This window comes from Spea bombifrons, chromosome 11 (assembly GCF_027358695.1).
Source record: "Spea bombifrons isolate aSpeBom1 chromosome 11, aSpeBom1.2.pri, whole genome shotgun sequence".
Lineage (NCBI taxonomy): Eukaryota > Metazoa > Chordata > Amphibia > Anura > Pelobatidae > Spea > Spea bombifrons.
The window spans coordinates 19,173,886-19,195,354 of NC_071097.1; the positions used below are offsets into that span (position 1 = coordinate 19,173,886).

At 39.5% G+C, this 21,469-nt stretch overlaps 1 protein-coding gene across 3 annotated transcripts; it reads right to left on the minus strand.

Annotated features, from left to right (window-relative positions):
* Positions 1-229: 229 nt before the first annotated feature.
* On the minus strand, positions 230-20,951 carry TNKS2 (tankyrase 2). Of its 3 annotated transcripts, none has more exons than XM_053451211.1 (28): positions 20,397-20,951; positions 18,810-19,034; positions 18,023-18,118; positions 17,869-17,905; positions 17,660-17,735; positions 17,484-17,531; positions 17,191-17,285; positions 16,906-16,972; positions 15,292-15,478; positions 14,799-14,920; positions 13,666-13,757; positions 13,489-13,567; positions 12,752-12,923; positions 12,575-12,654; positions 12,117-12,262; positions 7,610-7,775; positions 7,164-7,383; positions 6,693-6,802; positions 6,084-6,272; positions 5,335-5,584; positions 4,774-4,856; positions 4,519-4,639; positions 4,272-4,369; positions 3,469-3,543; positions 2,710-2,815; positions 2,031-2,217; positions 1,237-1,393; positions 230-1,007 (listed from the first exon to the last, which is right to left on the minus strand). In XM_053451211.1, exons 1-28 carry the CDS (start codon positions 20,596-20,598, stop codon positions 945-947), a joined length of 3,549 nt encoding a protein of 1,182 aa, XP_053307186.1. In that variant the 5' UTR covers positions 20,599-20,951; the 3' UTR covers positions 230-944. The 3 variants fall into 3 exon arrangements, with proteins under 3 accessions (XP_053307186.1, XP_053307185.1, XP_053307187.1); XM_053451210.1 differs by having other exon boundaries at positions 17,484-17,534; XM_053451212.1 differs by lacking the exon at positions 17,484-17,531.
* Between the last annotated feature and the right edge of the window lie 518 nt (positions 20,952-21,469).

Genomic DNA, 21,469 nt, shown 5'->3' on the forward strand with positions numbered 1-21,469 from the left:
ATGCTAAGAACAGCTGCTTTAGAGACAGTAAAGCCATCATGATAGTAAAACTCAACTAAAATCTGTCTCTTTGTGTTCGAAGGATCAGCAGCTTCTTGCAAGTAAATCAAAGGGTTAAGCTTTACTGTCATTGAAGATATTATCATTCAAACATGACCACGAACGAGTTTAGCTACTATTTATGATTCTGCTGCACATTAGGCTGCTTCCTCAATGACAAGCAGAACTATTTTCTTCCCCAAAATCGCCCTCACAAATATATATCACTGCTTCTCTCACTCCTTAAATTATATCATTTGTGTCAACATTTCTTTTTAGAACCGTTGAGCAAATTCATTATTCTTTAAGAAGTTGTTAACCTTTCTATGCGCTATTAATCAATGTATTCCACCAAATGTGAATGTAAACGTTTGGTTCAAATTCACTCTGAAATGCAGCCATACCTAAACCTGGGAGGTGTTAGTGCTGCAATCTTATGACAGTCCCCGCATACAGTACGTAACGCATAGGACTGTGGTGCACAAAGGGTTTTTGGAAGTTCAAGTTCGTAGAAATAGCAATCAATCTCTTTTGTACAAGGCTGCAATTCAGTTAAGTCTATATTACAAGGCAATGTAATAAATACAAGGCTAGTACAAAAAAAAGCTCTTATTTACAGTTTTACAAATTACATATTCAGTGTAAATAGTGTGCTTTAAAATAAACGAGTTTAATAATTCATTTTGTTATATTTTTTTTCTTTTATTGTATCTATTCCTTTAGATTTTCAAGGTGTTAAAATATTGACGCATTTTTATATCAAGAATGACGTCTGTTAAAGTGCTGATAAAGTAATTCTTGAATGTTCAGGAATTATCCTGTACAATATTTAAAGCTTTAGTCTCTCAATGCGACAATGTATTCACATTGCTTTGCACTGTTTGCAGAAATATGCAGTCGGTAATTTATCCTTCTCCAGTAGCTTCAGGCTTCATTATTTGATAGGTTATTAAATATTCTGGGTAAGCCTGGAAATAAACGAGAGAAAAAAACATGTATTAATCAATTACCTTTATCACTTTAGTTCTTTTAAACTATTCTGCATACGATGCATTTCAATTAATATAAGATGGGAATACACCTTTGGTTTGAAGAGTAAGAGTTTGGAGACTCTCCTAGCTATGCTGATGCAGGATTTTCAATTAAATCCCCCATTACCATACTTTACATACAACAGCAGATATTACAGACGAGTACCTGCTCTCCCCGGTAGATAACATATTCTGCCAATGCAAGCCCGTTCACACTAGGACGACCAGTTACTGAGTGATGACCAGGTGGTGAATGAGCCATCTTCATTGCACTGAATTGCAGGAAAGACTTTCCCAGAGTCACACGACAAAACAGCAACTGCCTATAAAAATCAAAGCAAATGGTGTGATTGATAATAACTTGTAATAACTTACACTCGCATTCAGTAAATAGTAAAAGTTTGCATGCGTCTTAACTAGATGTATCTGGCTAAAGCAAGCATTGGGTGCTTCAACTTCATAAATAATATTGATGAAAGAACAGTTACCCCTTTCAGGCTAATTGGAAATATGCCAGATGGCCTTCTTTGAAATGCATACAAAATCAACAAATCCCATTTATTATACTGAATGTACCTATGAGAGTTTAGATATACGCCCTCAATTGTTGTGTTTGTAAATCCTGGTGGTCCCGGGTTCTGCCACTACTGTGATTCACTAATACATGCGAGCAGGGCCCTCAGTTTGTCTTAGTCTATCAATTCTAATTTTGTCACAATTCATTTTTTTTATTTTATTGTATCTATTCCTTTATATTTTCAAGGTGTTAAATATCGATGCATTTTTTTTTATCAAGAATGACGTCTGTTAAAGTGCTGATAAAGTAATTCTTGAATGTGCAAGAATTATACTGTACAATATTTAAAGCTTTAGTCATATATATTGCAAGTACTGTATGTTTTGCACGATATAAATACGAGATAGTTATCGTTTTTCAAAGACATTTGTATTTAGACATACCTATGGCACACGTAACATGATCTGTCTTTGTGTACCGGGCATCCAGTGCCACCTCCTATTCCGTAGACATACTGGTTACTTTTTGAAGAGTTTTCAGCAAAGTATATGCCAGCTCCAAACATACCGCCAATGTATGCATGTCTTTCATCAAATCCCTTGTGGATAATTGCATTTACAAATGGAGAACCTGTGAATATAGCGATAGTGTTAAGTTTTCTAATGATGTAGCCAAATAATTCCATTAGAAACCCATTAAACATTGGAAACTTCTCTGGATATAATAACTGAATAAAATCTATTTTTATAAAATGAATAATAGAGGCCCTCAAATCCCACGTACATTTCCCATTGCAAATGAGTTAGGAAACATTTAAAGTAACTTGTTTTATAAACATGATATCAATTTCAATAATATTTTGTGCTTCAAAAAGAAGAGCCATTGTCTACATGACCTTAAATAAATATGTTAATTACCCCTCACATGGTAATACTTTGCAGGGGAAACCGATTACTTGCAAAATGGAACAAATGCCCTAGAATAACTTATCCCTTACATAGTGCTCAACTTGTAGCCTGTAAGTTTTCACAACCAATGTGATTAAAATATTGTTAGTTATTAACACATTTGAATAGTCATGCCCTTATTTTATGTTGCGTGTCCATGGCTACCACATCATACCGTGAAAAAGCATCCGTTCATTGGAATGATTGTGATTTTCTTCTGTGACCTCTCTTCGGCGGTGAGTGTATCTTTCCCAAAGCTTTTTGTTACACACTTTCTGAATCTAGGTATAAATAGTTACAATTAGGGCTGCAACTAACGATTATTTTATTAATCGGCCGATTATTTTTTCGATTAATCGGATAAAAAAAATATTTAATAAAATGCCCTGCACCCACCCACACTCTGCCCCATCAGTTTCCCACCCGGCAATCAATCAATCAATCTCTCTCTCTCTCTCTCTCTCTCTCTCTCTCTCTCTCTCTCTCTCTCTCTCTCTCTCTCTCTCTCTCTCTCTCTCTCTCTCTCTCTCTCTCTCTCTCTCTCTCTCTCTCTCTCTCTCTCTCTCTCTCTCTCTCTCTCTCTCTCTCCGTACCTCCGCTACCGAATCCTTCCACTTACAACGTGCAAAACTTTATTCAAATCTTCAACGTACACGCGCGTCACATCCGTCATTACGTAACGTCAAGCAGACGGACACTACAGAGCTCTGCAGCAGAAACGGGGGAACGCCGGCGGAGGTAAGTGAAAGGAGCCGAGCGCTCCAACGACGAATCGATAACGGAAATCGTCGACAACGATTCCCGTTATCGATTATTATCGATTTTATCGATGCGTTGTTTCAGGTCTAGTTACAATACATATATAAAACTAGTTAAAACCATTTTTGTACATCTGGTGAATAAGCCTTATGCACCAAAAGCAATCAGAATATACCTTTAATATGTTATATCTGTTAAAGATGCCGCCTGCGTGTCCACCATCTCTATGTTCTCGCACAGTGCTTTGCATCTACGAAGAAGAAGAAAAAAAACATGCAAACAAAAATAAATAATAACACAAAAGAATCCAACCACACTATTCACAAATAACATAATGTTATAAATATTGTGGCATGTATAAGGATCACATCCTCAAAAAGGGGGGCAACTCCTATAAACTTTGTACACTGAGCAAGAAAAGAGTTCTACAAAAGCCCTTATATAAAATATATTATTTTATTATTGTACAAAAAATTAGTAAAAAACATATATAAAGTATTTCATTATATAGACAACAGAGATTTAAAGAAGAAAATCAGAGCACATGGAGGAAATATGGCTGTATGTTGTATAAAGTGTCTCAAGTGCATATAAATCAACATAAGAATCATAAAGTGCTAAGTCATTTGGATGTAATTGAATATTACTCTATATAGAGTGCATCTATCAAATATATGACCATCAAAGAGTGCATAATTAATAATACTCAATATGGAGTGCACCTCTTCACTTGATAAATATATAAAGCACTAACGACATCAATGCAAAGTCTACAGTTCAATACAATGATATAAATACTGTTCTAAGAGCGATATGCTCCTTACCCATATTGTCCACCACTTCCCCTACGCCGTTTCGGTTCTCCTTTTTCAAGGGGTCGCGAAATAAATACTAGAGCAAAAAATCTATATATTTTTTTAAATATGTGTAGATTCCATCTGTCCAAGTTGTTTTCCAGATTTGGTTAAACATATTTACCTCTTCCTCCACAGAAAGAAATTCTTTGTCATCTGAAGCTAAATCGATTAGTATGGTTCCACTGCCAGATGTATTTAAAGTCAAATATGCATTTAAACCTAGGTAAAAAAAAATACAGAAACCTCAGAAAGTGAGCAAAGGATACTGAGAGTGCAGTAAACATGATTGCACACCAAAATAAATACATGAAAAATTACACCATAATGTAAAGGTTAGTCTAAAGAGGACATTTTATTAATTTGGTTACCTTGTTGTCCAGAGATCAGCCTCTCTACACCTTTAATTATTTTATGTCTGTGTCCATATGCATTAATTCCTATTTCCTTGAACTCCTTGTGGCCCATTTCAATTAAGACATCGAGTGTGATCTATAATTTAACAAAAAATAACAATGATATAATTTATAAAAGCAAACATATAGATTAAAACCTGAATATATTAAGATTATGCAGTTTTAGATTTTTTCTTTTTGGTAAAAATACACAATTTCAGTTAGACGTACCTGCTCTCGTTCAAAGATATCAATAAGGTGATCAAGGCCAAGGTTCCTCAAGAACTGATTTATGCTCAGGTCCACACCTACAACTAAGCAAAACAAACAAACATTTGCATCACTAATGTTAAATTATAATGGAAACATAACTATCAATTGACTTATCTTTATAGCTAATTTTGCCTCTTTCTAATCTTACATCTTTTTAGGAATTTAATAACCTTTAACTTTAATGTAAAGGATTTGCACATAAATGTTTCAGACTGATCATTAATAGCACTTGTGTTAGTAACAGCGCCTTTAAGTTGTACAAAATAACAATCTTACACTTACATAGAAGGGACAAGCATTTTGTGACGTTTAAGAACATCTAAAGATAGAAATAACTCCTTTATCTAATATTGTATCCATAAAAAAAATTGCCTTTTAATAAAAAACATAGGATCATGTAAGGCACAAACCACGACCACAACTAAAAACCTTAGATACTTATAAAGCTCAGTAGCTTTATTGGCGAGATACAGCACATGCCATTTCACTACCCACAGAAGTGAAAACCAATTCACTTACCTTCTTCCTTTTTCTCCAAGCCAACAGCGCCTTCAGCACCGCTGCCAACAGATGACGTTTCAGAGAAGCTGGCTGACAGATTATCCAGGCTACTGGCGGCAGATAAACTGGGAGGACTCGAGGGCACAGAAGACAGGACCGGGACAGAAGCTGCAGTAGGCTGCGACACGCTGATAACCGGTGGCTTATAAAATGTTGGTAGTGCGGCCGGGGGCATCGCGGCTGTGAGAAGCGCACGGACATCATCAGCCTGATTGAGAAGAAAACCAATAAATCCTTTATTAGCCATTTATATTAAGAATGCATTTGTGTGACCGGTTGGAAATAATCACACTAAGAATTGACAGATTGAGATTGAATTGCTTGCTATTAAATTTAAGGATGCAGTGCAACTTCATGTTTAACAGTTAATAGCTACAAAGGCCATGCTAAATCGTCATATGGTACATAAAACAATGCACCGAGCAATGTACATCTTGTATTTATATTACATTATCAAGAGGGACTTTTTGACAAGTGTACATATAAATACACACAAATTTGAGAATGTTATAACTGAAGAATAGCTATGGTGAGATAAATGACTAAACGGTCACTTTTAACGATGAATGGAAATCAGATGGCGGAAGTGATAGATGTTACAATATAGACTGAGATTTCAGTGAGACTACAACTCCCATCATCAGAAAACAGGATCTTGCAAAAAGCCTGCTTTGGACCAGCAAAATTGAATGTATCTTTTTACTTACAGTAACAAGGTCTAACGGGGTTTGTCCTTCTTGATTTTTCAGAGTAGGATCCGCTCCGTGTGCCAACAGCAAAGCGCAAAGCTGCGTCCTTCCTTTCTGGGATGCTTCGTGCAGGGGTGTAAAGGCCCATTTATCAAAGGCATTTACAGATGCACTGTATTTTATGAGTAACGCTGCCACATCCACATGCTACAAAATAAGGACAGCCTTACTGATTAGTTCCTTGCCTACGGCCATTACAGGTGAGCAGAACAATTATGATACGTTCACAGGGAGTATTGGAGTTTAAAGTAGTTTGGGATCGAACACACAAACCAATCCAATGGATTAATATTTTTGTACAACCGAGTTCTATACTCTCGATTTACATTTGTGAGTCCTGTAAATTAACTATTCACTTAATGTTGATTACCTATTACAATGTGTAACACAAATTAAGTCTACATGAATAGGCTGGTAAATACATTAACATTATTTAATGCATATAATACTGAAAAAAACAGAACTAATACATTTAAGGGAAGATGGCCATATATTTTGAGCTACAGCCCCATAAAACTTAAATTATAAATCAGAAAAAATACAAAAGGCACACAAAGCCAGCCTTACCCCATATGATGCTGCATTGTGCAAAGGGATTAGTCCCCCTTTATCCTGTGCATTTACATCAGCACCATGCTCTAAGAGGTACTCCGCAACCTCCAGATTATTATAGCCAGCTATGAACAAAACATTCAGTTAAAAAAACAACACACACACATCCTGGTTACATCTGTTAATACATTTAATAAGTAGAAATTAAATCGCAGTTTAACATGAATAAGATATGCACAAATTCAGATTTCTTTTTAATCATAGATTATCTTGGTGCCAAAATCGTATTCAATAAATCTGGAAGTGTTAAAAAAGTTGTAATCACCACCTGCCACGAGGGCCACCTGCTCAACATCACACAAGTTTTGTAAATACTATTACACAATTATTTGGTTAACCAAAAATATGCCCCACATGCTTGCTTTAGAGCAGGTCTAAACCCCTTTGAACATGTCCTCTCCAGAATAAACATACTGTAACACTTACCTGCTAAATGTAATGGTGTAGAATGCCTGCCTTGTGTATCTCTGCAATTGACATTTTCTGGGGTGCAAAGTTTTGTAAGCCGAGCCATGCAACCCTTTTTAGCGGCATCAAGCAAAGCAGCATCTCCACGGAGAAGATCTTGAATATCAGTGTCTCCATCCTTCACCAAGTCCAGTGGTGTATTACCGTCTCGGTTTTTCTTTGTGGAATCGGCTCCGTGCTGTTGGCCAAATATCACAATTTAGCCATTTTGTTAACAGTTTATTCAGTTATTCAGCTGTTGTGCTGTAAAGGGTCATCTAACTAACAGAGCATATTATAGCGCAAGACTGAACACGACACACGGTACTGAATTAGTTTCAAAGGCTACTACACTTTAGATAATTCCTTGCCTAATGCAATTACCAATATGTACCAGTCCATCAGTATGTAAATTGTACCCTTACCTGTAGCAGAAGCTTGCATATCTCATATTTCCCTTTTGCTGCTGCTTCATGTAAAGGAGTAAATTTCCATAGATCTGCTACGTTGATAACAGCTCCATGTTTGACCAGTAATTCTGCCACTTCGTAGTGGCCATAGGAACAAGCATTGTGCAAAGGCACCAAACCTCTGAAATAACACAAGGAGATGAATTATAAACACGTATGAATCTATACTCTTTTTAGTTATTTAAGTCTAAATGTCAGTTAATGAGCACCAAGTAGCAGTTAAAAAAAAGACTATACACGTGTACAGAAAAGGTTTACTGTTTTGTACAAAAATATGAAAAATGTACCGGCTATGCATAAAAATTATTGGTATAATGTAAATAATGTGGAACAGCACCCATAGCAACATACAGGAGGTTCACCGCTTACCACTGCGCACAAAATGCCTGCATTTCTTTTTAGAAGGTGGAAAGCTTTTGAAATATGTGTTACATAGTAAATGCTTTATGCAATCAACCTAGTGCCAGCACAGCTCTTTAAAGCATCATGGACATAACATACGCTCGCTGGCCACTTCATTAGCTGCACCTTGCTAGTACTGGGTTGGACCCTCTTTTGCCTTATGACTTTCTACAGGGTGCTGGAAACATTCCTCAGAGATTTTGGTCCATATGGACATGATGGCATCACGCAGCTGCTGCAGATTTGTCGGCTGCACATCCATGATGCGAATCTCCCGTTCCACCACATCCCAAAGGTACTCTTTTGGATTGAGATCTGGTGACTGTGGAGGCCATTGGAGTACAGTGACCTCATTGTGTGAATTGTATCCTCAGTTTCCTGTTCTTAGCTGACAGGAGTGGCACCTGGTGTGGTCTTCTGCTGCTATAGCCCATCTGCTTCAAGGTTCGACGTGTTGTGCGTTCAGAGATGGTATTCTGCATACCTTGGTTGTAACGAGTGGTTATTTGAGTAACTGTTGCCTGTCATCTTGAACCAGTCTGCCCATTCTCCTCTGATCTCTGACATCAACAAGGCATTTTCGTCCACGCAACTGGATATTTTCTCTTTTTCAGACCATTCTCTGGTAACCCTAGAGATGGTTGTGTGTGAAAATCCCAGTAGATCAGCAGTTTCTGAAATACTCTCACCAGCCCGTCTGGCACCAACAACCATGCCACGTTCAACGTCACTTGAATCCCCTTTCTTCCTCATTCTGATGCTCGGTTTGAACTTCAGCAAGTTGTCTTGATTACGTCTACATGCTTAAATACTGCCATGTGATTGGCTGATTGTGTTAACAGGTAATTGAACAGGTTTACCGAATAAAGTGGCCAGTGAGTGTATAATACGATTAAGGCTAATGAATACAATGTAACTTTTATTACAATTTATCCAAATATGATTAGGCAGGAACTGATGTTACAGCGCCTTTAGTCGCAACTATTCTAGCCTCAGGCCTAAGAATTTAGTTTGAAGGAGAGCCTAGTGTGGAGGACTTTACTTTGAGTGGCTACAACACTTAATAGAGGGAATAAGATTTATTTTTTAAATATTAATAAAACTAATATTTTCTGCATACACTTATTGCATGCTTCATTCAGTAAGGGTTATTCCCCTTGTTTAAAGTAAGTGGCACTGAGACATTTAATTACTTTGCTTAACAGACATCATACAAAATCTGTAGTGTTTAGGTCCCTTACGTACGATTTATATTATGCAAAGCAGTGTATTATAGTAACATGTTTTGATACTATACTTGTTTTTCTTATATCAAGCAGAAGACATGCAGCACCATTAACGCATTTACTATCCCTTAAAGACCAATGACGGACCGGAACAAAACGGTCAGGTAACTACCAGGCATTAAACAAGGGATCTACGATCACTTCGCTTAAACAGTGTTGCAGCAAACAGAGATCTACATCATGTCTGGCCTCTCCCTGGGGGGCGCCAACATCCACCATACACTGTATCAACAATCGCCTCCTAAGCTTCAGTGGCGTCGCTGAAATGACTTGATAGCAAGGCATTTAGCAACACGTAACACAAAAACAATAAAATAGAATAAAGTTTATTATGAGCAAGTCCTACAATTAGCACTGTAAAAATCCTGATATGGAAAGAGTTAAGATAAAAGCATTTCAATTCTACTTTGACAAAGGCTGGCAGTAAAATTAGTGCGTGCAAAGGCTTAAAATAGCTCCATTTGAAATACCCTGGGGTGAACAGTTTTCAAAAATATATAATTTGATAAATTACTACCACAAAGTTTGACAAAAAGTGGTAGTAGGGTTAGTGCATGGAAAGGGTTAAAATTAGAGCTGAAACAACGAATCGATAAAATCGATAATAATCGATAACGGAAATCGTTGTCGACGATTTCCGTTATCGATTAATCGAGTGATCGATTCGTTGTTGGAGCACTAGGCTCCTTTTACTTACCTCCGCGAGCGTTCCCCGCTTCTGCTACACGCTCTGCAGTCTCCGCCTTCTTTTAGCTACGTGACGGATGTGACGCGTTCCGGAGGTAAGTATTCTTCATGTCTATGTGCACGGATCGCACAGAGCGATTCGCTCTGTGCGAGTGGCTCCATTCGCACAGAGCGGTTCGTGAGTGTGGGTGCAGGGCAGAGTGGGGGTGGGGGTGCAGGGCAGAGTGGGGGTGCAGGGCAGAGTGGGGGTGGGGGGTGCAGGGCAGGAGACTGGGTGCAGGGCAGAGTGGGGGTGGGGATGCAGGGTGTGAGTGTGGGTGCAGAGCAGAGTGGGAGACTGGGTGCAGGGCAGAGTGGGGGTGGGGATGCAGGGCAGGGTGTGAGTGTGGGTGCAGGGCAGAGTGGGTGCAGGGCAGAGTGGGTGCAGGGCAGAGTGTGAGTGTGGGGGCAGGGCAGAATGTGGGGGCAGGGCTGGGTGCAGGGCAGAGTTGGAGACTGGGTGCAGGGGCACAGTGCAAAGTGCTGGGTGCAAAGTGCCAGTGCTGGGTGCAAAGTGCCAGGGCTGGGTGCAAAGTGCTGGGTGTAAAGTGCCAGGGCTGGGTGCAAAGTGCTGGGTGCAAAGTGCCAGGGCTGGGGCAAAGTGCTGGGCGCAAAGTGCTGAGTGCTGGGTACAAAGTGCTGGGTGCAAAGTGCAAAGTGCTGGTGCAAAGTGCTGGGTGCAAAGTGCCAGGGCTGGGGCAAAGTGCTGGGTGCTGAGTGCTGGGTACAAAGTGCTGGGTGCAAAGTGCAAAGTGCTGGTGCAAAGTGCTGAATGCTGGGTGCAAAGTGCTGGATGCAAAGTGCCAGGGCTGGGGCAAAGTGCTGGGTGCTGAGTGCTGGGTACAAAGTGCTGGGTGCAAAGTGCCAGGGCTGGGTGCAAAGTGCAAAGTGCTGGTGCAAAGTGCTGAATGCTGGGTGCAAAGTGCTGGATGCAAAGTGCCAGGGCTGGGGCAAAGTGCTGGGCGCAAAGTGCTGAGTGCTGGGTACAAAGTGCTGGGTGCAAAGTGCAAAGTGCTGGTGCAAAGTGCTGGGTGCAAAGTGCTGGATGCAAAGTGCCAGGGCTGGGGCAAAGTGCTGGGTGCTGAGTGCAAAGTGCCAGGGCTGGGTGCAAAGTGCAAAGTGCTGGTGCAAAGTGCTGAATGCTGGGCGCAAAGTGCTGGATGCAAAGTGCCAGGGCTGGGGCAAAGTGCTGGGTGCAAAGTGCTGGGTGCAAAGTGCTGGGTGCAAAGTGCAAAGTGCTGGGGCAAAGTTTCTTGAACAGTAATAGTCCACCTCTTTTCAGAATGTTTGGGGTTATTTTGTTTCATAAATATTGTGTTTGGGTTCTTGTACTTTGAAAATATTGTTTTTTATTACATCATAACAAAATAAGAATGTTAATGTAAATTTTAAGTTGTTTTTTAACATCCAGTTCATTAAATTCTTTTAAATAAACGAAAAATTTGCATATTGTTTTTTTTATCCGATTAATCGATTAATCGAAAAAATAATCGGCCAACTAATCGATTATTAAAATAATCGTTAGTTGCAGCCCTAGTTAAAATGCCAGCATTTGAAATACCCTGGGGTATATAGTTTTCAAAAATATATGGTTAGATGGGGTAATTGCATTGGCCAGCTTCAAAGATACCTAAAATGGCACATGGGGCAGATTGACCAATAACTTGCAGAAAAAAGCAAACACACAAAATCATTGGGAAAAACATTTAGGTGAGTAAAAGATTTTTCAAATAAAAGTGAGAGGTTTTTTTTTTTTTCCAAATTTTCATTGTATTTTTTTTTTTCTAGGAAACAATGATGTGATCAAAAATAGTTTTCAAAGAAAGCCTGAAAAAAATATATTTGTGTGGGTACACTAAACGGGAGAGGAGAAAATTACTGCTAAACACGAGCACCGCAAGTGTTAAAACAGCCTTGGTCACAAAGGGTACAAAAACTAGTATGCTAGGGCAATTATGGAATAATGCTTCCATGAGGTTATGGGATACATCAATACGCATGTGTGTGTGTGTGTGCGTGCGTGCGTGCGTATATGAGTGCGCGCTTACCCTTTATCTTTTGCATGAACATCAGCTCCTTGCTGCAGCAGATATTCCACCACTAACACCCGATTGTATCCTGCCGCAAAGTGGAGTGGTGTTGACTGACGTCCTTCTAAGTCTCTACAGTTTACGGTTTGTGGTGTACACAGTTTCTTTGGAGACAAATGAAGAGAGAGAATTAGATGGAAATAGTGGCCTTGCACTGTTAATACAACTTACTTAAAGGTTGCTTAAATCCTAGTAGAATAAAATATTAGTGTTCTAACTTTGGTCTGCAGAAATACAATATCAAGAATAAACTCTGCAAACAGAACAGGCCCAATATATTGGATTGGATAAGGTTCCAAGAAATACACTGGGGCTGCAATTAACTATTTTTCAATTAATCGGATAAAACAGGTCTTGAGTTTCTGCTTTTCTAGTGGCCTGAGTTTGCACAGTTAATGTCTTAATAAAGCACTTACTTTGACAGTTTCCAAGTCGCCAGCCTTTGCAGCTTCCAGCAGCTGGCGATCATTATCCGTATTACTGAAAGGCGTACCCACTGTGGAAAAGAAACATTAATTAATGGACATAAATTCCATAAATATATATTGTTCTAAATGCTGCATAAAAAAATAATCATAGATTTCAATATTTACCATGAAGAAGTTGTCGTAGACTCTCATTACCCATCTGAAGAGCTGTAAAGCCCTGCAGCGACACAATTGCTGGATCACATCCTGAGTTAAGTAGGAGTCGGCAGGTCTGCAAATGGCCACAATGTGCAGCACGATGAAGGCAGGTCTGTCCCAAATTATCTAACGCATTAACCTGTAAAATCAACAAGAAAATGTTGAAAATTGGGGTCCATAACTTATGGCAAAGCTGATATAATTAACATCATATTTTCAAGTAGGTTTTGAATTGTTGCCTTACTACATGCATAATGATTTTAGTTTTGTTATCTAAACTGCAGCAGACAAGTCTTTATAGATGTGAATGGGCCTTTTTGTAAAGCTGATTTATGCAAGCTTACTTCCACAGTCCCGTATAAATATATTGTTTGGATTATATTTGTAACCCAGGGGTCACGTGAGATTAAAGTGAAACTACAATTAGCCCTTTCTAATCATCTCTTACTCACTCTGCTGCTAAAAAAACCCCCAACACATTGAGTAGAATTGCAATTTAGCTGTAAGTTATGTAACAAATGATTACTGCTGCCTGTGAGTATGGACAATGCCAGAAAGTACAATGGTAGCAGAAGACAAAAAATCCACTTACCAAAGTATACAACCTGGACTGCAGAACCACTAATGGAGTGTGATACCAAGACCAAGGTCAGAATGAGATGCCAAAGCTATAGACATTAACTGCCAACTGACAGGAACTGTACCTTAGCATCATGCTTCATCAACACTTCGATGACATCATTGTGGGCCTTCTCTGAAGCAACGTGAAGAGGTGTCAAAAAGCTTATGTGGAAAAAGAAAGACAAGTTACTTAAAATTAAACAATCTCTGAACGATTGATTTTTTTTTTTTTTACTTTTTATTTTAGAAAAACAGCTTACTCTTTCGTCTTCTCATTGACATTTGCTCCTTTTCTAAGCAGTAGCTCACACACTTGTTTCTTTTTGGGATATGGCGATGCAGCAGCACAGTGCTAAACATAGACAGGAGATTCAAAAAGAAAAGCAATCAATTTATGCTATATCAACCAAAATAGAAAAGGAAGCTACTTACGAGAAAAAAAATAAATAAATAAATAAATAAAAGCTCGCAGAAAAATCTTAAAGATGCCAAGCAAATTCCATCAGTGCCTAATTCTGTGAGAAGGTTTAAGATAAGCAGATTTTTCCCACTAACTGGAAGTAAGAGGTCAGACAAATGACCTTTGCATAGCTTAAAGCATACAAAAAACCGCCGGCTGGATTTTCTCATCGTACCATAAATAAAATACTCTGCAAACATCCTCTCATTTCCTTAAGAAGCAATCAACTTATGAGAATACAGAAAGCTTTTCATAGGAGGAAGCTTAAATGGACACGTGTTGCAGTAATGATATTGGATATAATGACCAGCACGCAATGCCAGGGTTGGATTCATTTCAAGGAAAATCTAGTCAACTAGAAATGGATTCAGAAATAAGTACATTTTTGGAATGAAAAAACGCAATATGGAAATTCTGTTCATTTAAAATAATGTAACGAACAAACTGGGTGTTAAAAACAAACAGCAGAATAAAACACTTAAAATTTACATTGACATGTGTCAGTGTACTGTGCACACAACACTTACCTCTAACACAATGGCATTTCTCGCCTTCTTATTTTACTAACATAAAAATAATAAAAGCTATATTTTAAAGGCATCTCCCAAACTAGGTTTTAATAGCTAAAAAGGTTTTACTGGTAAATATTAATTCACATGTATTTGCCCACCTGCCCCCCAGTTATGTACTTCTGCCCCTAGGCTTGCCACTCTGCCCAGATATGCCTTATACCCCTATATGCCACTTTGCCTTTATGCCCCTATATGCAACCGAGCCCCTCTGATATGCCTTATACACCCCCCTATATGCCATTGTGCCCCCTGGTATGCTTTATACCCTCCTATATGCCTCTGTGCCTCTAGACTTGTGCATATGGACCAAAAACTATTCAGACAAATTTGTAATATCAAATATCCCTTCAACGCTCCTTACCAAAGCAGTCTCATGAGTCTGTGGGTGTTTAAAATTCACTATCTCTAACGACAGATGTTTTTTAAGACGAGCAAGATCTGCTTCTCTTGCAGCCTGCAGCAACGAATGGCCTTTAAACTCATCTACAAGGGAAAGATGTAAATAAGATCATTTTCTGTAAACAAAACACTGTAAAAATGTAATAATAAACATTTCTGATGTCTAGATAGTGCCTAGATTTTGTGTTACAAAGCTTCGTGTAATTTGATTTGTATAACACTCAACTAACTTATAAGGTGGGGGGTATATTCCTCTAGGCCAAAAATAATACCTTGGATCTTATGCAAAAGCTTGGCTTCCTCAGAGCCAAGAGTATTATACAGATGTACAATAAAAGCAAGTCTGACAATTAGTGTTTAAACAGAAATAATATTTGCAATAGATTGTTGCAATATTACTGGGCTGATCAGAAAGTAGTAAACAAATTATCAACATTACAAATAGCACTACTTACATGATAGCCTCTCCTTTAGTTGTGGAGTTGGGGCCAGATCAATGGCACTTTTATTATGGCAATTAAGCATATTAGGATCAGCCCCGTAGCTTAGCAATAGAGAGCACACTTCCACTCGGTTCTTAGATGCCGCTTCATGCAGAGGAGTAAACTGCCACAGGTCCATTGCATTTACACAAGCACCGTGCTAAGGAGCAAACAACACACTTATTTAGAACAGGAAAAACAACACCATAAGGAGATAACAGTAAAGCAAACCATGTCACTTTGTGTTATGTTCCTTAACACAGGATTCGACAAACCCTGAGCACCCTGCAAGTGTATAAGAATGTGGTGTTAGTGTGTATGGTGTTCTATATGTTACAGTATGGCATTAGCATGAGTGTGTGTCAGCATATAATGTTAGAGTGTGTATTAAGAGTATGGCATTAGCATGTGTGTACATGAGTGTAGAATGTTTGTGTGTGCATGTTACTGTAAGGTGTTAGTGAACATAAAATGTTAGAATGTGTTAAAAATGTGGGCGCCAGGTCGATTATAAATCACTTCCTAGCACCTGGGGTGCCGAGGCGTGTGCCACAGGTCCATGGCATCCATGCTATGTGACCCCCCAGTGGCAGAGAGACAGCAGCAAGCAGCTTGCATGCAGTGCAGACAGGTGTGCACGATGTAAGAGGGAGAGCCGTGTATGAATGTATGTATGTGTGTGTGTACTAATCTATAAATATATATTTAACATATTCAGCTGCACAGCATGAGGGTTTAAACAAGCCCAGGTATGTGCCCCAATAAATAATCTTAATATGAATAGTCTGGATATGGTTTACTAGGACACCTTAAATAATTTCCTCTTTGGCAGGTACACTAAAACACTTTTTTTGTTAAAGATAGTGTAAAACAACCCTTGTCATCAAGTACTGCTGTACTATTCAAAGTGGAGCAGCACTAAAAAAAAAAATTAAATAAAAAAAAAAAGGGTGCGTTCTATGTTAAATTATCTCCATTGGGGCAATACAACTGCAGACCAGTTGTATTGCCCCAAAAAAGGCCGGCTTCTAAATTTTCTGGCTGGCTTCCAAATCCAAACCAAGTCTGTGAAATCATGGCTTAGCAAATGTTTGTAGCAAATGATCTCATGCCCGACATAATAATAAATACAATTACAACACTGCTGGATAACAAATTACTACAACTATTTTGTTTACAGTCCTAAACGCCTGAATCATTCAATTTTAACAGCTTATAAACTGTAAAACGAAGATGCCCTGTTTCTCAGAAAGACATAACTCATGCAAGTCTTCAAGTCATCATCTGGTGATTCTCTATTACGATTCCGGCATCTTAAGGATTTTTAGGTGGCCTAAAACCATTTTTGTGACACTGAGCTTCGATCATTGCTGCGGGCGGGCATCACTGATGAAACCTTATGACAACTCTCATATGATGATGGGAGGCAGAAATTGCAACATTCCCATCTCAGACAGGAAATGCAACCGGAGTGTTTTTAAACACCTCAAGGGATTTAACATTTTGCAAAAGAAAATTTTATTTCTGACGTATATTGGCTCTTTAAAACTCATGGAAAGAAAAAAAAAAAAAAAAAAAAAAACACACCTTAACAAGAAGTTCCGTTACTTCATAATGTCCATATGAACAAGCATTGTGAAGGGGTACCAGATCCCTTAAGAGAAGAAAAAAAAGCCTCAGTTTTTTTCCTGCAAAAGGAACAGTACTCATACATAGAATCAACAATCTATGCAGTAAAAGGATTAAAACAAATGCAGAGGCCACCAGTAAGCATACAAACACGTTGATCTCAGCTTACATTAGTATTTCCAGATCTATACATAGGATGCACACATTTTGAGAATTACCAATAAAAAACAAAAGTCACTATACCCTTTATCTTTAGCATGCACATCAGCTCCATGGTGAAGTAAGAGTTGCACAATTTTGACCCGGTTGTAGCCTGCAGCTAAATGCAGTGGGGTTGACTGTAAAGGAAAGGGACGAGAAAAAGGAATATATTATTTAGAAAACACTAGCCAACATACTGCGATATACCACTGGTTTGCAGCTCTAGTCCCCGTGAACTCTCAGCGGTACGTATATTTTTAGAATAACCTAAAGCTCTGTGAATGCAGGACTAACAAAGTAATCAGTAGCTTAGCTTTTCTTTTTGCAAGATTCACCTTGGCTGAAGATCCCTGAGGACTGGAGCTGAAAACTGCTGTCCCATCCTGCTACACAGCAACGAAAAGGAAAACAAAATAAAATAATCAACTGTCATAAGACTTTCAACCCAAAACATCATTAAAATGCACAACAACGATGGATTGATTCTCACTCTAATGCCAGAGAAGCATACCTTTCTCCCATCGCCGGCGTGACAGTTGACATTAAGAGGCGTCAGTAATGCCATCATTTTCTCCTCATTTCCACTCCTGGAAAGTGGAAGAAAACAAAATGAAATAAGAAAAACAATCTGTGAGAAATTTCAGGCTTGGCATCTAAACAGAATGCCCCCTCTACAATAGAGGCAAAAAAATGATAGAAACGGTTTACTGAGATACATACCTTGCACCTTCTAACAGCTCATCTTTCTTGTACTCTCCTAGCAAATGGAAAAAAATACATCCGCTTTGAAATACACAATAAAATGGTTCCAAGCACACAAAGCGTAGCGGAAACTTAACTGCTGTAAAATCTTTAAGGCAAAAACAATTATTACCTGTCAACACAGCTTTTGCAGATGGGTCAGATAAGTCTAAAGCAGTCCTCCCGTCTGTATTACGGATAGTGGGATCAGCACCGTGCTGAAGTAGTACTTGAAAAAGACAGAAAGATTTCAGTAACTGCGATTTCATAAACCAAAAAGTGAAACCTATGTTAAAGAAGAAAGAATTGGGTATCTTACTGAAGCATTGCTAAATCAGGTATGCTATGCCAAGGTGTACAATGTAAAAACATTAAGATATTCAAGTATCTAACTATAAAATATACAGTATATAGTTTATTCTGTAAGTTACACAGTGCAGAAAAGGCCATGCTGAGAAAGCAGCATTATGGCCAACTGTACCAGCTTCATAGGCAAACATTCCTTCACATCAACATTTCAAGTCATGTGCAAAACTAAACTTAAGACTGGCTGCCCATGTGACTGCCATTCACTTAAATAAAGCTGAACTATCATCTAAGAAATTGGCATGGAGGAGATTTTCTTTGGTATGTATGTATGTATGGTAATCTAAAACGAGACCAAGGACTGATTAGTGTTTTAACAGCTGGAAAAACGAGAAGACTAGATAGCCTAAAAGGTTCTTCTCTCCCACCAATTTTTTTTTCTATATCTCCAGCTAATTGCTAGACAAACTATACCAGGGTATACAATCTCCACAAAAGGTGTGTGCATATAATACAATTAACCTGGAGTTCTTCCACCAGTTTAAGTTCCTTGTGCGGCCACAGCCTAGCTCTTGCTATAAAAATTCAAAACATGCAAATCAATATTTACAGACCTATACAAACATCGATTTTGCCCTTGATGGCTGCTTCATGGAGAGGTGTGTAATTCCAATTGTCACGGGCATTAGGATCAGCACCATGTCTCAGAAGGAGATTCACAACTTCGGCATGGCCAAAGGAACAGGCATTGTGAAGTGGAATGAGGCCACCATCATCACGAGCATGGACATTGGCACCAATCTGCAGCAAGTATTCCACAACATCCTTACGACCAAATCCTACCAAAGAAACAAATGGTTTTCATGACAACTTTCTCCAAAACGCACACAACACAGTTCTTTACGCTACTAAAAAGTTCAAACAAGCAGTGTATACGTATATGTGCACACACGCCTACCTGCTTTCTTTATCTCAGAATCTGCATGGTTAGCCATTACCTAATTCTGACTTGTTGCTGAATGTTGTTGTTGTTTGATGTAGCATTTAAGAGGATGATGTGAAAAGAAATAATGCTGGCCACTGACCATAGCTTTCAAGGTGAGACCTTTTAAACTAAATATCCCCAAAACACTTAGCACCAACTATAGGTTGGTCTCAAATTATATATGCTAAGTTCCAACCCCCCCCCCCCAAAACAAAAGCAATGGTGACTCCTGCCCCTTTAATAAAAAGTTATGCAATGGTGCTTACAGATTGTGTACACACCCACACAGTGCCCTCCAGAAATACTGTCACCCTAGGTAAACACGCGCAGACGTCTGTGAAAAAAGTGCCTATTGTTTAACCTTTTGATAAATTCTTCAAACAATACAAAAAATACCCTGCTCTCATGGATATCAAACAATTGCAAACAGCACAGGTTCATCCCCCCCCCCAAAAAAAAATCAAAATGGTTAAATATTTGTAATTTGTAAGATTTGATAATGATGAGATAATGATCATTGACTATAAGAGAAATTCTAATACGCCGCACAATTTGTTTGAACATTTCAATTTCCATATACAGAAAACAATAACTAGCGTCTAGATTTGTGGAATTCATTATATTGAATAACATAAATCTGTATTTCAGCATTACATATTGCTTCCCACAAAGATGTTGATACGTTTAATTGTTTGATTTCTCTACCTAATAAATTAAAGAAAATTACAGAATTGTAACTTTCAGGATTTTAACTGTCAGTTTAATAAAAATCATTAAATACAAGTTTTCTTTCATACTAGGGGCCTAGAGATGTACTGTGTTAGCCATAGAAAGAGAGAAAGCAAACGTGGTAAGGATGACACCTTTATTGGCAAACATATTACTGATCACAGGCTTTCGAGACTATTTAGGTCCCTTCTTCAGGTACTTTATAGGCCTGTCTGTAAACACAAGCGATGGCTACAGATGGCCTGATAGGAGGATCAAGTAACATGAGTTGCCTCCACCCTAGCTCTATGGCCTAGACCGAGCTCAGGCAGGAAGTGAAAATGAACGTAAAAGCCATGTTTACATGGGGCAATTCCAATGCCTAATGCCATCATACAATCAGCAGGTAAATGTCATAGGTTTCCATGGAGATGACTTTTCATTTAGAACACTCCCTATTATATGGTTAATGGTCTGCCCATTGCCCACCTTGGGGCCTGTGCGTTACCTGCAGCAAAGTGGAGTGGGGTTGACTTCCTGCCCGCGGTGTCCCTGCTATTCACGTTCTCCGCATTCACCAGCTTCCTTACTCGTTCCACGTCACCATTCCTACAGGCCTCGAATAGCTCGCGGGCAGGCTCCCCGCTGGTCACCGTATCTCCGTGAGCAGCGGCAGAACCCGAGGCCCCGGCGCAGCGGCGGCCTGACATCCTCCACCAGCAATCCCCACCCAGCTGCTTGGGCAAAGAAGGAGCAGTCCCGCACGGGACAGCGTGTACCCCCCGAGCTCCCGGGTCGCAGTCCCCCTTACCACTGCCCGGGCGGGTCACCGAGACCCGAAGGCCATCCCCGGGGCAGTGCGAGCGCACTAGGTCCCTACGAGTCGCCGTCGCGTCCTCTTAGTGAATTTCCGCCGCGCTGCCTCTCACTCCCCAGTATGCCATACTGGATAACGAATTCTTTCAGAGACCCCAATCGTGTTGTCGCCCAATTACCCCCAGCATACGTAATCGCTAATCAGATACCGATGGGCTCAAGCTTCCAGCGAAAGGCTTGCCCCTACGGTCACGTGACGGAAGCGCGCCCCAGACAAAACAGAGGTCGCGCGCGAGTTCACCATCTTTCAGCGCGCACTCGCATTCCGTCACACACTGCTAGCGCTCGGCTGCTGCTTGAGCGTGTGACACGGAAACTCCTGCGTGGTTACACTGTACCAGGCAGCGACAAACGCTTGCGGTTTGGTCCACGCGAGCTACATGCATACATTCACACAACGTCAATATATAAATATATATAAAAAAAAGATCCAGTCATCATTTTTGCAACTACATGACGTCTGTGTGGTCCCTTCAAATTGTCGTGGTGTCCTCACAAATGCATGGGGGGGTCCTGCTGAATCACTCCATATGCATTTCCCCGCCCTCTAGCTAATAGCTATTTTCCATGCTGGAGGTGCGTTCCACGAAACAAATCGTTATGGCCTAATACATTCATCCACTGTCAGCTTTAGCTCTGGCTTCGAAAACATTGGGCACAGTCTGCTCAGACCCTGGTGCTATGCGTCAAACGCTCTCTCATTGA

Bases quoted from the DNA above. Each gene is read 5' to 3' on its own strand.
- TNKS2 (XM_053451210.1), bottom strand. From the start codon at position 20,598: ATGTCAGGCCGCCGCTGCGCCGGGGCCTCGGGTTCTGCCGCTGCTCAC. The intron at 6,273-6,692 runs GTAAGGCTGGCT...CTTATTTTGTAG, and splicing joins ACAATGCAGCATCATATGGG to CATGTGGATGTGGCAGCGTT. The intron at 5,585-6,083 runs GTAAGTAAAAAG...CTTCTCAATCAG, and splicing joins CCCCGTTAGACCTTGTTACT to GCTGATGATGTCCGTGCGCT.